Source organism: Euphorbia lathyris, chromosome 2 (assembly GCF_963576675.1).
Source record: "Euphorbia lathyris chromosome 2, ddEupLath1.1, whole genome shotgun sequence".
NCBI classification, from domain to species: domain Eukaryota; kingdom Viridiplantae; phylum Streptophyta; class Magnoliopsida; order Malpighiales; family Euphorbiaceae; genus Euphorbia; species Euphorbia lathyris.
In genome coordinates, this window is record NC_088911.1 from 59,943,864 (window position 1) to 59,958,379 (window position 14,516).

Here is a 14,516-nt window from a genome sequence, read left to right on the forward strand (position 1 = left end):
TCTCTCTAACATTAAAGAGAGAAACTTAGAGAGAGAGAGAGAGAGAGAGAGCTGTTAGACAGAGAATATAAGAGAGATGAGTTGTAGGGAGAGAAAGGAAAAGAGAGAGATGAGTTGCAAGGAAGGGGATACGATTATTTTAGTAATTTCATAATTAGGGTGTCAATTTTTTATTTTTAGAGTGGTCAAATTGATGACGTGGCAATGTTGACTTGCGTTGACCGGTCACAAATACCGGCTATACACTTTAGTGGGAGGTCACCTGAAGGTTGTACACTTTAGTGTGATAAATTTTTAGTTGTACACCAAAGTGTGAAAAATAGGTAAATATTGTACACCATGTGTGTAATTTACCCCAAGTTTCTGCAACAATATCAAGAACAAATCATTATCAGTAAATAGAGATTCATTGACAGATTTAAAGTCTCTATTTTTTCATTATCAGTAAATAGAGATTCAGTGACAGGTTTGAGAAAAGAGTGCCTTTTGTTCTGTTTTCTTTTATGTTATTATTTTCATTCTCTACTAGTAGTTAGTATTTTTTTTCCAATTTCCGATTTTGATTCGTGACAAGTCAATTTTAGCAACATGTATGATTTTAGAGGAAAATTTAACAAAGAGAGAAGAGAGAGAAAGAAAGAAGAAGAAAAATAAGAAATTAAAGAGAGATGGAGAAGATGATGTATTTGATTTTTATTTTTTATTTTGAGGTTTGTTTGTGATAATTAGATAATAGAGGGTGGTGAATTTATAAAATAAATAAATATAAGGACAAAATTAACTCTTTTTCCTTTGACTTTTGACTCTTTTTTAATACCGTTAGTCAATTTGGTATGTGTTTGCTAACGGAATGAACCTCAAGGTACTTGTTTGCCAACTTTTAAACCACATAGTCTACGTTTGAAAATGACCCAAACCACAAGGTTTATTTTTGTACTTTTTGCAATATTAAAATATATATGTTTTTTCTATCTTAAATTATTTTTACATAGTATAATTTATATTTTGATTATATTTATATAATAATTATTTATTACAAATTATAAAAATACAAATCCGACAACCCAATTAATCATCGGGAGCTATCCACCGGATCAACGTCTAGTGTTTTTTACATTCTTGGTAGCCTGACATCATTAAACGATTACCCGGATAGTAATAGGCAGGATGATGATAGTAGTACATTTGAGGGTTCAGGGCATTCGATATATTTATCATAGTTATAACTTTGGGGAGGTTGATTGGATTAAAGATATTTGAGAATTAGATATATTTGGAGTCAGAATTTAAGAGTTTTGGTTTTCTAAATTTTTAGAATTTTCAACGTAAAAGTAATATTGGATGTATTGATTTTGAGTATTATAAATTTGCAAAAAAGTATAGGAAATATAAAAGAGAAATAAAAACTGTGGTTGAAATAGTTGTAAATTAAAGTTGTTCATAGAAGAATGTAAATATTACCGTTTGAAACAAATATTCTCCGTTGCAAAATCTACTTGAAACAAATTATATCCGTTTGAAACAAATATTACCGTTTGAAAAAATCTCAATTGAATTGATTTTTGTTTTATTAAAAATCCACTTGATAGTATTGAATTGATGTTTATTTTTTTTTATTTTTTTTTAAAAAATTTGCGCACAATGTGCCTACATTAAAGAAGAAAGAAAAATCCCCACCATACTCGGATGTGATTCGAACCCATGACCTCCCGGATGTTATTGAATTGATGTTTATTAAGTAGAAACAATTTAAATTAATTTTTAATCTTCGAAAGTGTGAATATTATCATTTAAAAAAATATAGAAATGCATTCAACAACACAACGGATATCATAGATCAGGTAATAATAATCCGCATGATAAGAGTGTGCGATGTATTTTTTACACGCACATCACAATTAATTATTTGCTTCTTGTGCTCCCACCTCCCACCTCCCGATTTTCAACTTCTTTTTAAATTCTAACTAGCCGTTAAGTGTAGGTATTTGTAGAAATCCAACCCGTGACATTTTATACTCTTCTCTAGCAATTCAGAAGTTTGAAGCATTAGAGTTGGTGGTGTAAATAGTTAGTAAAATGTGTGCCTAGTCAAAGCAAAAACAGCAATCCCAGTTCCCATACAGCCCCACTGCCATTTTAGTAGGGACAATCCAACTCGGTGCAAATATTTTCCCATTCCAAAACCAGAAACCCTACGACTATCCCTGCCCCTACTCTATTCTATTCTCCTTTTATTCATTTCAATTCAATTACTCCGTCCCGTTTTTCAATTTTATCGGATGTCCCCGAAGGGACTACTCCGTCCCGTTTTTCAATTTCAACTATAAAAATTGGAAAAATACAAATAAGTAAAAGTAATAATTAATAAAGTATATTCCTTATAAACCCATCAATTGGGCTTCTGAAAATCCGAGGTTACTTGTGTAATTTCGACGAAAACTAGTGTCGGTTACTTGTTCAAGTACAAAACATGATGGCCTCAAAACATTTTCCGCGAAAGTTACCTTTCCGGTTGGGATATTTTTGGCGGGCACGGAAACAAACGGACAGAATCACAGAGAAGAACAATTTTTAAATAATTAAATCAAAATAAAACTAGGAGAAAGGAAATTACAAGGACTTCAGTCAGACCGTACAGTCTAGTCTTTCTTTAGAGGAGAGGAGAGAAAAGGAAGAAAGGGGTCGGACAGATATATGTAGAGAGAGAGAGAGAGAGAGAACATAAATCTCCCATTACTGTTTCAAAGCCTTTCCATATCTCAATTCTCTCTTCTCTTCTGCACTTGCTCTACTCTATTCTCTCAATTCATCGAGCTCACCCATTTTTTTTACAACATTCTACACAGCATCTCTAGTACGTTAACGGTTATCTTATTACTTTACTGTAAAGTGTACAGAATCTCTCTCTCCCCCCCTAAAAACAAAACCCCGTTTCGATGGATTTGTATGGTTTGAGCCAAGCAAGAAATGGGTCGCAATCGGGTCACCAACCCGAATGGAGCCCCTCTGGAGCTGAAACCGGTCTAGAAGGTCCTTGCTTTTTGCATTTTCATTTTCATTTCATCTAATTTCGCTCGCATTTGATTTTCTTTTTGGCGGTGGGACTTTGCTACTCTATCTCTCTTTTTTTTTTTAGGGTTTGGGGAATGTGAACTGAGGATTAGGGTTTTCTGTTGATTTTCTGATTTTTTGTTGAATGTAGAATCGATGTGGAGGCTGGGACTGAATAGCGGCGAAGCGTATCCCGAGCGGCCTGGCGTCCCTGATTGTGTCTACTATATGCGCACTGGGTTTTGTGGATATGGTAGTAGGTGCCGTTATAACCACCCTCGCAATCGCGCCGCGGTAACCTCCTGCCAATCATTTGTAATTTAACTTCTATTTGTGTCAATTCTTGATTGTTTTCATGCGGTTGTCGATGTCTTATGTAATTTCTATCCGATAACATTCATGAATTATTCTACTACCATTGAATGTACAATGTGCGTTTCTCAATTATGATTACTCTTAGTTTTGAAATGAATATGTGTTGGGTTAACAGACTTATTTTCAAATATTCTTTTCAATCCATCAAAATTACTTGTTTGCTTTCCGAGATTTGAGAAAAACAAGAGATCATTCTATTTGGCAGTTTTATGATCTAGATAATGTTATTTTCCAAACTACAAGCTCAGCCATATTATGCCAGGTAGTTCAATTTTGGACTCTGTGGAAGATATTGTCTTATTGATCTACTGAGTATGACAATATTATTGTTTCAGATCTTTTTGTTATTTTGTTTTTATTAGCTTTAGTCGGCACCTCCATTGAACAAATGGTCTCACACGTTATGTTTATTTGGATTATTATGCAGGTTGAGGCAGCTGTAAGAGCTACAGGGGAGTATCCAGAACGAATTGGGGAACCTCTCTGTCAGGTATAGCTATTTTTTATTTTTCTCTGTAAATACTCCGGAAAGTATTTCTGCCACTTGTGCTGTTTGTTTTTGTTCGTTTCAGTTTTATTTGAAGACTGGAACCTGTAAATTTGGTGCATCTTGCAAGTTCCACCATCCTAAACATGGAGGTGGATCCTTGAGTCATGTTCCGCTAAATACACATGGATACCCATTACGACCGGTTTGAATTCTTCTAATTTATTTTGACTCTGCAACAGATACATTTTTATTTTATAATCTGTCTAGGCACTTATAAGGCAATTATTTATTTTTTTGTGCCCTAATATTATCTTCCAACAGGGTGAGAAAGAATGCTCCTACTATTTGAAAACGGGGCAGTGCAAATTTGGTTTAACTTGTAAATTCCATCATCCTCAACCAGCTGGCGAATCAATGCCAGAATCTGCACCCCAGTTTTATCAGCCGGTGCAGTCACCTTCAATTCCGATACCTGACCAATATGGGGGGGCATCCACCAGCTTGAGAGTGAGGCCTCCACTGTTACCTGGTTCATATGTGCAAGGGGCTTATGGTCCTTTGCTGTTTCCTCCTGGGGTGGTTCCTATTCCTGGTTGGAGTCCTTACTCGGTATTTTTACTGCCTCATTTGATTTGAGTTCTTGCAAAATTATGTGTCTTTCACGTTACGCCCTTGGGCTTGTGTGGTTCAGGCACCTGTAAGTCCTGTTCTCTCCCCTGGTGCTCAGCCTGCAGTTGGTGCAACTTCTCTTTATGGAGTAACACAATTATCCTCTTCAACGCCTGCACTTGCAGGACCGTATCCCTCACTCTCTTCTGCTGCGGCTCCTTTGAGTGGTGCTCTGAAGGAACAATCATATCCAGAGAGACCGGGTGAACCTGAATGCCAATATTACCTGAAGACTGGGGACTGTAAATTTGGATCATCTTGTCGATATCATCACCCTCGTGATCGGGTCGTGCCAAGAACAAATTGTGCCCTCAGTCCACTAGGTCTTCCTTTACGACCAGTAAGTGAATCTAGCCATTTTCTTCTTTCATATTTATATAATACGAATTTCCTATGGAAGAAAACTCTAAATGCAGAAGAGTCAAGTAAAACAATAAACTGAATGAAACCTCAAATACCTATTCCTGCAAGATGGCATAGTGGGGCCGTCTCCCTTGCAAAAGGTGGAGGTCCACTACTTTTTTTGTTATAGGTGATTGGGTACTAAATCGTGTTACTTGTCATAATAGTTGGCCAATGTTTTCCTAAGGTCAAATTTTCAAGAGAATGAGTTATATACAACTAAAGTTCATTGCTGGTTTTGGTTATCATTGCTGCATCATTACATTCAGTCAAATCTCGGTAAACTTAAAATATTTAGAAATGTGTGAATATTTTCAATATTTAAGTAATTACTAATTAATTGATAAAAAAAATTAATATTAATTTCTAAGGAGCATATATATGTAATGTATGTTTGCAACATTTTGTAAAGAAAAAGAAAAGGAGACTATTCAATTTGATAGTTGAAAATTAGTGATAGTAGGTGAACATTTTTATTTGTAGTGTCATGTTGGCATTACCAACTCGATCTGTGGTTACAACTCAGTCTGAGCTTCTCTCTCTCTCTCTCTCTCTCTCTCTCTCTCTCTCCCTCTCAGGCACACACACCCACACCATGGACACAGACATGCATGCACATATAAACATGAGCATGCCCATGCACACTATGTACATTATGAACACTGAATTACACATTTATATTGATAATAGTCAATACATGAATGTGAACAAACAGAAATATGCAAGAATGGGAACACGTCACTTGAGTGCAAGCATAACTTGTTACAAATTTCAATTTTTTTTTTTTTTTTTTTTTTTTTATAAAAAATTCTGAACTTTACTTTCTGGTTCCACTAAGGTTTCAGTGATTGGATATGTTCATTAAATCGGGCCTGAGGAATAAGTTAGTTCTGTAAAATATGGTTCACATTTGGTGTATTTTGATGGACCTTTGGGGAAAAAAAGTGGACACGGAATTTACCTTATGTGGTGAGGCAGCATGCAGCATTTTCATTTTCCAGGGTTTCACTATTAAAATGATGAGATTCAGGTTACAGCGACTAGGTATGTAGTAGTCAAAAGGGTTAAGGCTTCTTTCAAGTTTTCATTGTTAGGTGATACATTTTGGGGTTAGTACTTAGGAGATTAACTATAATCTTCAGATCATTAATGTTTGTCTTGGAGATTTTTCTGTTTCAGTCCTCGACCACGCATGCCTTCCTTTTTCTTCTCTCGTTTATAATTCAAGTAAAATATGCAACAGATTTTAACAAGGATTTATGCAACAGATTTTAACAAGGCTTCTCAGATTTTAACAAGGCTTCATCATGATGTGGATAGGCAGAGTCAATGTGATAAGAGGAGGGTAGAAATTCTAAAGGGATGTGGCTAGGGCAATTGAGTTTTGAGCTTAAAGTCTGTAAGGTTTATATTAGGAAGGGCAAGGGAGGGGGGCACATGGAAAGTAACTGTGGTAGAAGTTCGTAACTCATTGGGATTGATGTGATAGGGAAGGGGGGTGGGGGGTTGGGCGTGTGTGGGAGAGAGTGTTTTACATTGTAGGGTTGCTGACAGAGGAAGCAGGTTTTGCATTCTCTTAGTGGAATTGGCTCTAAGCTTGGAATGGGGAGAGAGTTCACCATGTTTGTTATCTGTTACTTTGCATTGAACTACTCCATACATTTTCTAGCAATTGGGAAAGTTCATTGATAAATCTTAATTTCAGTCATCCTCTGCTGTTTGATTGTTTTACTTCTTACAACCATGCTTGTCTTGTACTTTCTTTCAGACTGTTGAGTATAATTGATTTTTCAGGGGGTGGAACCTTGTACCTTCTACTTGAGAAATGGACATTGCAAGTTTGGGTCCACATGCAAATTTGATCATCCAATGGGAACAATGAGATATAATCCATCTGCGTCATCTCTTATTGATGTGCCAGTTGCTCCATATCCAGTTGGGTCTTTGTTAGCTACTCTGGCTCCTTCATCCTCATCCTCATCCTCTGAACTAAGGCCAGAAATGATTGGAGCAACCAAAAAAGATCCTTACTTGGGCAGAATTCCTTCAGCAGGAAACACATCAAGCAGTTCAGTTGGGTTGATTTTCTCCCAAACTGGGTCGGTTCCATTTTCTGAGTTGCAACTTTCAGGTCAGAGTTCTGTTCCTTTAACCACTGGCAGAAGCACGAGACAAGGTGATGAGGTTCGTCGGTCAGGCTGATGTGGAACCTTAAAGTCATCTTTTGCTGTCTAGCACACATTATTCACCAACAGTTTTCTGTTTATAGAGAGCTCAGTAAATTATAGTTTGTCCAGAAGTTTTTGTACTCAATATCAAAGTTTATTTTCCAATCTGGTGTAGCTCAGGCTAGGGTTGATAGTGGTTACGATCTCATCATCTATCTAGTGTTAGCAGTCTACCTCAAATAAGTTTGAATAGCAATCACCTTACAATCTTCTCTCTAGAGCTTCCTAATAATGTCAGTACATCAGGGAAGCCTACAACCTTTTCTCAGTGGGTCTCATTTTTCCTTGGTTTTGATCATTTTTGTGATGGAAAAATATAGTTGATCCCCCCACTTAAGCGGCACCTTTCTCTCTCCCTCTGCAACCTCCGAAAATTTCAGGGGAAGTTGTAATTTTGTAATTTCCAAGTTTATCAGAGGTGTTGGAAGATGTATATCTTGTTCTTGGTTTCAGGGCCTTGTGTGGAAAGCATTCCTGAAGGAATATTGACACCATTGTGAAGCTCTTGGTGTTTAGTGGAAAGGCAGAGATGTCGTGTGAATGTAAAATATACCTAATTTGTTTCTGCGATTTATTGGAATTAAATTAAGACATGAACTTAAACATGAGATTGATGTGAAGTTGGTTTGAGGTTATACTATGTATCCTACTATGAATGCAGGTAATATGGACTGATGGAGCCGGAGTAGTCTTGGTATATTTTATGAGCAGATCAGATGGTATGGATAATATCAAAATAGGAGCATTTGGGACTTGTATCGGATGGTCACTCTACAGGTTCCATTCTCTCTTTAGATGCGACAATTGTAATATACCATTACTTAGCGGACGCCGGGGGTGATAGTAGTAATTAGTGGGGTGTCTGCATAATATATATATCATAAAGATGAATCTCCCGTTTTACTCTCCTGCTCTCCATCTCTGTGTTTAGCTGCTGTCAGACCCGGCTGGTCGAATCGGAACCAGCCAGGTCTCCAGTCTGGGTCTTCACGTATTTATGGATCTTCAATGGTCCTGCTTGAACGGAGGTTGATCCGGGACACGGCGGTTATATCAAGACAAAATGTCTTTAGAGCATCTTCATCCCTACATTACAAGAATTTTAATTTCATTTTTAAATAAATTTTATTGCTGTAATTGTTTTGTAATTTACACCACTTTCAATTTGTGAGATCTAATTAATAATTTAATATAAAATATTTATGATTAATAAATTAAATATTTTTAAATTTATTATCCAATATATTAATTTTATTGGATTAATTAAGGGTGTTGCTATTTACTGCCCTCCTTTTACTGTTGTCGCCCCTTACATACCCATTACGCCCTTCCCATTATTTTCAAAAAAAAAAGTTTGAACTCACCTCTCTCTTTTCTAAACAAAGCAGAAAATTGAAAATTATGGATCCGAGAATTCCGGAACATGAGGATTTCGAAAAGGAGGTAACAATCTAGCTTTAAGTTTTAGTTTTATTGGAAAAACAAAATTTCTGACTTTTTTTTTTCCAAGGGCGGGTCACGGACCTATCATCACAAGGGGGGGGGGGGGGGGGGGGGGGGGGGTCCAGGACTCGCCCTTACTTGAAGGCAGACGGGTTCTGGACCCGTCTGCCTTCAAGTAAGGGCGGGTCCTGGACCCGCCTCCCCCTAAAGGGTGGTGGGCCTGTGACCCACCCTTTACTATAGAGAGGCGAGTCTTGGACCCGCCTACCTATGGGCAGGAGGTCCCCGGACCTGATTGTCCCCTAGTTTTACTCCGGTTTTCCTTTTTTGGGCTATATATAAAGGGTGATGGGTCTGTGACCCACCCTTTACTATAGAGAGGCGAGTCTTGGACCCGCCTGCCTATGGGCAGGAGGTCCCCTAGTTTTACTCCGATTTTCCTTTTTTGGGCTATATATATATTAATAAATTGCATCCATTTTCAGGAGGCAGCTGGAGTTTGGATTGGAGACGAGATCGATTATAGTCCATGTTTCATGACGAGCACATTATTTCAAACAAGTATGGAAGCAATTCATTGGGCGAAAGACATTGCAATCAAAAATTATTTCGAGATCGTTATTTCTTTGCATAAACACAGAGGTAAACAAAAGCTTATGAGATGTTCACGTGGCGAACGGTATAGAGGATTGACTAATCCTTTAGAAGAGGATTTAAGTAGGAAAACTAAATCGTGTCTATAAATTCCGGCTAAAAGTCAGACAGGTGCAAGATTTTTTGGGTTAGGAGATCGTTGTTTATGCCGGGGAGAAGGGTATGCATAACCATGAATTGAGGGTTTATCCAGAGGGATACTGATAGATAAGCAGACTCAGTCCCGCAACGAAGCAAATTGTGTGTGACATGAGTTCGTATCAAGCAAAACCGTGTGCTATTATGACGACCTTTTGTAAAACACATCCAGAAGATAACCCAACAATAAAGCATGTCTATAATTACAGAGACCGGTTGAGGAAGGATGGGTTTGAGGGTAGAGATGTGATTAGTCAGTTTTTCCATCTTGCCGTCAAGAACAAGTATTATCATTCTTCGCTTGCTGATTCGGAAACTGGTGTGTTAACACATGTATTTATGGCACATCCAGCTTATGTGGATTTATTGCGGACATACTACTGGTGTATTGGCATGGATTCAACCTACAAAACCAACAAGTTCAGGATGTCATTCTTTGAAATTGTTGGGATGACTCCATGCAACAACAATTTCAAGATAGCTTATGTGATTATGCAAGATGAGACCGAGTCGAGCTATCGTTGGGTCATGTAGTGTTTGAGAAATTTGATCGGGTTTTATGTGAACTCGACGGTTATTTTGACTGATAGAGAGTTGGAGTTGATGATGCCTGTTAGAGAGGTTTTTCCAGATTCTGCACACTTGTTATGTACTAGGCATATTAACAAGGATGTATAAAATAGGGTATACAAACTCATGGGTGAAGATATAACATTTGCTTCACAATTCAAGAATGGAAGATGGAAGAAAATAATACAATCTCTAACAGTAGATGGATATGAGTTGCATGTAGCCAAGATGAAGGATACAATGAAAATGCTAGGTCATGTGATAGCTTATGTTGAGAATACGTGGTTAATCCACAAAGAGAAGTTCGATATTGCGTGGAGGAAAAATTTCCTACATTTTGGCAACACAACTACTTGTAGAGTGGAGAGTGAACACTCTTCTTTAAAGAAATAGCTGAATTCCTCTACTGGAGCCCTCGATACAGTTTGGACCAAGGTTCACAACGAAATTGAATTGCAAGTAATCAATATCAGGTATACCTTTATTCCATTTTGTTACTGTTATTATTATATTTGCATTTAGTACTATATATTTTGATTGTTACTACATTTTTATTCGTATGAAGGCTAATCTTGAGTCTTCAAGACGGAGTAAACTTATATTGCACTCCGGATTTCCGTTCGAATACTTGATGTGCAAAGTGTCTGTTGGCCCAAAAAAAAAAAATTATTTTTATGTATATAAAAAGCTTGGGTTATGTTTTTAGGATATAGTTTATATTTTCTAGAAACTAATGCACGTGTAAGCTGAACTGCAACCCATGAGAGAGCCCGGCACCACGCGGGGCGTGTCCTCCATACGCAGCGCGTAAACAAGGCGTCCGGAGAAATCAAACGTCAGAAACTCAAATACGTAGCGCGTCCTTCCCGTTACGTGGGGCGTACTTTCTTACACGGGACGTACTTGCCAATACGTCATGCGTAAGACGCATCCGCAGAGTGTTCCAAGATCAGAAGCTCCAATACGCAGGGCGTATCCACCTATACGCAGGGCGTACTCTTTCCTACGCGGGACGTAACACCAGAGGCGCCACGCGCAGATACCATCAACGAAACGCACAAGCTTCAGGACCTCCAATACGCAAGGCGTAACCAACGATACGTGGGGCGTATCGCCTCTTCCGGCAACAGTTGGAAGCAGTCAATGGAAGTTGAGGTAGTGGGGTGATGTGGCATGAAGGTAGTTGTGTTATTTGGTTAATAATTACCAAAATACCACTCAATAATTACAAAATGCCACTCCAAAATACTATAAATAGACCCCCTCCCCTTCATTAAAAAACACACTCAAACACACAACAAAACCCCTCTCTAAAGGTCTCTTCCAATGCTCTCTTTCTAGTTTAGTTCTTAGCTCCTAAGTTCTTCAAGTTCTTCAAAGTTCTTTCTTTCGTTCTTCGTTTTTCTTAGTTCTCTCATTTAGCTTCCTTTCGCTTCAATTCAAGTTCTAAAGCCTCTTTTCAAGTCCTTTCCAATTCAATTTAGCATTCCAAAGCTTCTTTTCAAGTTTCTCAAATCAAATTAGTATTTTTAATCTGTTACTCTGCTCAATTTTCAATTAGAATTCCATTTTCCAAAGTAATTTTCCAGATTCGTCCAATCATTTTCAAAGCCCGTTTTCGTCCATTTAACGTCATTTTTTTCTTTCGATCCTTTCGACAAAGTTGTTCCTAACGTCCTGAATTTCGATTTAGCCTTTTGATTCACTCAATTCCGTGTCCAGAAACTCCGTTTACAAGCTGATCTTTATACCCCACATTCTTTGAGCTATTCTGCCCAGATTTTTCCAGATTCGACTAGTCATATTCAATCTTCAATTTCGTCTGCTTACCCTTCGTTTTAGCCTTCGATCCCTTATACAAAGTTGTTCCTGACGTCCCGAAGTTCAATTCACACTATTTATTTGCCCAATTCCGTGTTCTTAAGCACTCCAACCAAGCTCCCCAAAGTCAAGATTAAATCTACCCCATTTGCCTACCAACGTTTAGTCATTGCACAAGGCACATACCGTACGGGCCCGACCGGTTGCAGCTCTCCAAGGACCTCACGTCGACACCAAAATTCAACATCAATCCGAGATAGCTATTGTGGCTCCGAGTTTGTTGTTGAATTCCAATTTGTTTTATTGCATTTCAATTCTTCGTATTGATTTGTTCGTTCTAATTCAATTGATTACCTATATGTTTAATATAGAGATTTCTCAATTGTAATCCATTTCCAATTTTATGTATTCAAACCTTCATTCATCAATAAAATACCAATTTTCACCAAATCTTGTGTCAATTTCGCACTTTAAATTCCTTTATTTTCTCGTCTTTAATTTACCCGCATTAGCTTAAATAAAACAATTTATCTAGCAAAGTTTTTATAACGGCGCTAGAGACCCAAGAGGGACTTTTTCAATCCTTGCGTCCCTCGCCAATCGCTTCGATTTAGAATTCATGTTTTCGGCGCACAATTTCACAAACGTAACCGTTTTTCATAATTGAGGGATAATTCCTCTGGCACGCCCGCACCCTAACCACACGTGACAAGGTTGAAATTAGCATATTCGCAAAATATCGCTAACAGTGTCCCACCACTGTTTGGAGTTGCTCGGTGCTGAATATTTGCGTATGAAAAAGTTAATGAAGTGGATGAACATTGTGGTCACAAGTTGAGAACCTCTTATTAGATCCCGTGTGTATGTGAGCTTAGCCGAGCTTTTCGTTCACGTAAACCGGTTAGTATTTCTAAGATACATCTATTTTGGAAGACACTTGTCATTGGTCATTTTGACACCAGTGACAATGTGGAGTATGTTCATGGGACCGAGTATCGGGAATACTTTCACTCTCTTGTTGACGAGGTCGATAAAAGTGACCCAACCTTTATGCGCAATATTTCTCAATTTATTCACCGTTAATTTCATCCGAACGAGGCTAGATATTGTGAACCGGAAGTCAAAGATGATGTTCGAGGACGACCGAAAGGAAATTTATCAACCAAACGTATGCCGAGTGCGTGGGAGTACCGTGACAGTCGTCGTGGACAGGCTCGGTCTTCCAGTTAGTCTCGGAGTCGTGGGCATAGTTCTTCTAATCGCTCAACTGGTAATTTTTACTATTAATTTTAATTTACGTACCATGTTTGGATAACATCAGTTGTGTTCCTTTATTATTGTGAATACACATATATATATTTACAACATTAAATGTTTATTAAGTCTAAAATTATATTATTATAGGTACTGCTGGGACGGTATGTGATATTTTAGATTACTATAATTCCGATAAAATCATTGAAATCATAAAGCTGTATATTGAATCGTATCTCGATGTCACAAGCGATGGTAACTGCGGGTTCCGTGTTGTGGCAGACTGAGTATTCGGTGATCAAGAAAATTGGTATTTAGTAAGAACGTCTATAGTAAATGAAATAATTGCTAAACGTAGTTTATACGAGGTAGTTTACTATGATGGGATTGAAGCGGCAGTTGGGCGGATTGTTTGGGATGGTGGGCCTTGTACAATATAACATTGGTTGACAGCTTGGGATGACTTGTATCTGATTGTTTCATTATATAATGTCGCTGTAATGTTTTTGGATACGGGAATGGATAGAGCTTATTTGCATGTGGTACTGTGCTACTGCTGTATGCACCCTCAACTGCTACACGACCACAATGAGAGATTGTCATTGCTCACTTAGGTCATACGTACGAACATTATATTCAGCTAGATTTATCTAGAGATTTTCCAGTGCCTCCTACATGGCTTAATTAGAATAGATGTCGTCACCGTAGCGTTGAAAGATGGGACCTCTTGTATGCAGATCGACGAGCATAGTGGGATAGAATAGCTAGAGTTGCGGGATATCGTTAAACATTATTGTTTGTTAAATATTATTGTTTGTTAAATATTACTGTTCAGTAACTTTACTATTTAGTAACTTTACTGTTTAGTAATATTACTGTTTAGTAACTTTGCTATTTAGTAATATTACTGATTAGTAACTTTACTGTTTAGTAACTTTACTGTTTAGTAATATTACTGTTTAGTAATATTACTGTTTAGTAACTTTACTGTTCAGTAATATTAATGTTTGATAACTTTACTGTTTAGTAATTTTACAATTCTGTAATATTACTGTTCAGTAAAATTAGTGTTTAGTTACTTTACTGTTTAGTAATATTATTGATTAGTAATGTTACTGTTTAGTAACTTTACTGTTTAGTAATGTTACTGTTTAGTAACTTTACTGTTTAGTAACTTTACCGTTTAGTAATATTACTGTTTAGTAACTTTACTCTTCAGTAATATTAGTGTTTAGTAACTTTACTGTTCAGTAATAAAAAGGAAACTAGTTTTATCAACCAACTCAAACAACTAAAAATACTGAAAATACTGTTTAAAACAACTAAACATATTGAAAATATTGTTTAAACAACTAAAAATACAATCCCTAATGATTTGGCCAAATGCCAATCACGCATAACCTGATCTAGTACCTCCGCCC

The 14,516-nt window shown here is 37.4% G+C and overlaps 1 protein-coding gene across 1 annotated transcript; it reads left to right on the top strand.

Annotated features, from left to right (window-relative positions):
• Positions 1-2,562: 2,562 nt before the first annotated feature.
• On the top strand, positions 2,563-7,835 carry LOC136218379 (zinc finger CCCH domain-containing protein 32). Its single transcript, XM_066005215.1, has 7 exons — positions 2,563-3,030; positions 3,203-3,345; positions 3,854-3,916; positions 3,999-4,118; positions 4,238-4,525; positions 4,608-4,925; positions 6,782-7,835. Exons 1-7 carry the CDS (start codon positions 2,937-2,939, stop codon positions 7,187-7,189), a joined length of 1,434 nt encoding a protein of 477 aa, XP_065861287.1. The 5' UTR covers positions 2,563-2,936; the 3' UTR covers positions 7,190-7,835.
• The last annotated feature ends 6,681 nt before the right edge of the window (positions 7,836-14,516 follow it).